The sequence below is a fragment of the Etheostoma spectabile genome, chromosome 2, assembly GCF_008692095.1.
Source record: "Etheostoma spectabile isolate EspeVRDwgs_2016 chromosome 2, UIUC_Espe_1.0, whole genome shotgun sequence".
Classification (NCBI taxonomy): Eukaryota; Metazoa; Chordata; class Actinopteri; order Perciformes; family Percidae; genus Etheostoma; species Etheostoma spectabile.
This window is the reverse complement of record NC_045734.1, coordinates 3,889,020-3,890,672: the sequence shown is the minus strand read 5'-3', so window position 1 is coordinate 3,890,672 and position 1,653 is coordinate 3,889,020. Positions and strand designations below refer to the sequence as shown.

Genomic DNA, 1,653 nt, shown 5'->3' with positions numbered 1-1,653 from the left:
TATATATATATATATGTATATATGTGTGTGTGTTTGTGTCCCTAATTTGGTGGCATATATACATTGTTCTGTCTCCCGAGCTGTGATGCTCACAGCTCGCCGCTTCACAGCGGGATGCCGTTACACAAATGATGAGCTCTGCCTCACAGCTGAGGAGTTCAACTTTCATCTGATCACTAAATCTTTTGCTTCTTTACAGGACAGGCGATGCTGTAGCCGTTCAGTCCAGTGTGCGTATGCGTGCGTACCTGTCTGATGGGCTCCGGGACCCGGTAGCGGCAGCAGGAGTGTGTGAGGCGTACAGCTGTGTCCACACTGATCTTGTGGCCAACGGACACGTACACTGGCTTAGAGCTCTTGTCGGAGCTTCGTAATGCCTGGACACAAAAAAAAGAAAAATGTCTCCAGTAACCCGTTTCCACACGTTTCCCTCTCCCCTCTGATTGTAATCGTCAGACACATTTTGTTGAGGTTGACTTTCAGCAGGATGGGTGTTCTTTGAAGTCAGCAGCAACAAACAACACCGCTGTTAAAAGCATTTGTTTGTGTTGTGTGTGTCCTTTGCCGTACCTTTCCAAGAACTTTGCCTGAGGCGGCTGCGAGCGGGAAGCTGTCTCCTCCTTTCTTCAGAGCAGCTATCTGCAGAGGCAAGGAAACAACAATCAAAAGTTTAAAAAAAAGATGTTTAGAGTGCCAATTCAAATGGCAGCCAACCAAACTATTAACCTGCCGTGGAGGCCTCTCTTCTTATTCTCTAACCTCTGTGTGACTCCACTTTCATGGCCACACATTTGGAGCGGAGTTTTAAAACTCCCGAAATTGAGAAGAAAATATAGTGTTTTTTGTAAGGATGGAAAATTAAGTTCTTGATTGTAAGAAATACATAGTGATTAACCAACTGCTTCATATTCAAATGGGCAAATGTAAATTTTCTACTGAAACTGAAAGAAGTGGAAGTGTTGACAACCTGATGAATGAATGAATAAATGACTGAATGAATGCCTTTGTCATTGCTTGTTCACATACAAGGAAATTTCCTGTCTCTCATAAAAGAAAACTGTTCCCATCCAATCTGCACAAACACACACCTTAAGATAGAAAAATCATTATTAGTTACTATTTAAGATGTTGTATTGTCTGCAGAGTCATACATGTCCTTTTTATCCTAGGATGTTTTGTTGATCTTATGTTTATGTATTTATGTTGATTTTATTTATGTTGATTTTAAAATGTTTTGTGTTTCATGTTTGTGTTGTGAAGCAACAGATTGTAGCACTATGCCCAAGACAAATTCCCCCTCAGGGACAATAGAGTGTATTTTATATTCTAAAAATAGATAGAATATAAGATAAAGTGATGTAAAAATGGATAAATTGCATTTCCGCGGCTGTGTGGTAAACTGCTCCTTGGTCGGCAGGTGATGAAAACCAGGCAACAAACTAAACATGCTGTTAATATGAAAATAATCATTGATATTAATTAATGTGCCATTCTAAGTGACAGTGTCATTACATTACAATGCAAAAACATTTGGATCAAGTAGCTGCTGACAAATAAGGTGTGTCAAAACCTACAGCTGTTATTTCAATGTGCCAGATACATATCATATCAACATTCAGGTAAATCTTATTTTTATACACTTTCTCTTGCATG

At 39.5% G+C, this 1,653-nt stretch overlaps 1 protein-coding gene across 1 annotated transcript in view; it reads right to left on the bottom strand.

Moving 5' to 3' along the window:
• Nucleotides 1–1,653, bottom strand: part of LOC116702666 (endonuclease V) — a 103,199-nt gene that overhangs the window by 63,357 nt on the left and 38,189 nt on the right. Inside the window, exons 7-8 of the mRNA XM_032537013.1 lie at nt 571–639; nt 249–377 (exon numbers count right to left, since the gene is read on the bottom strand). Coding sequence (XP_032392904.1) covers nt 249–377; nt 571–639 — 198 coding nt within the window. The remainder of the gene's footprint in view (nt 1–248; nt 378–570; nt 640–1,653) is intronic.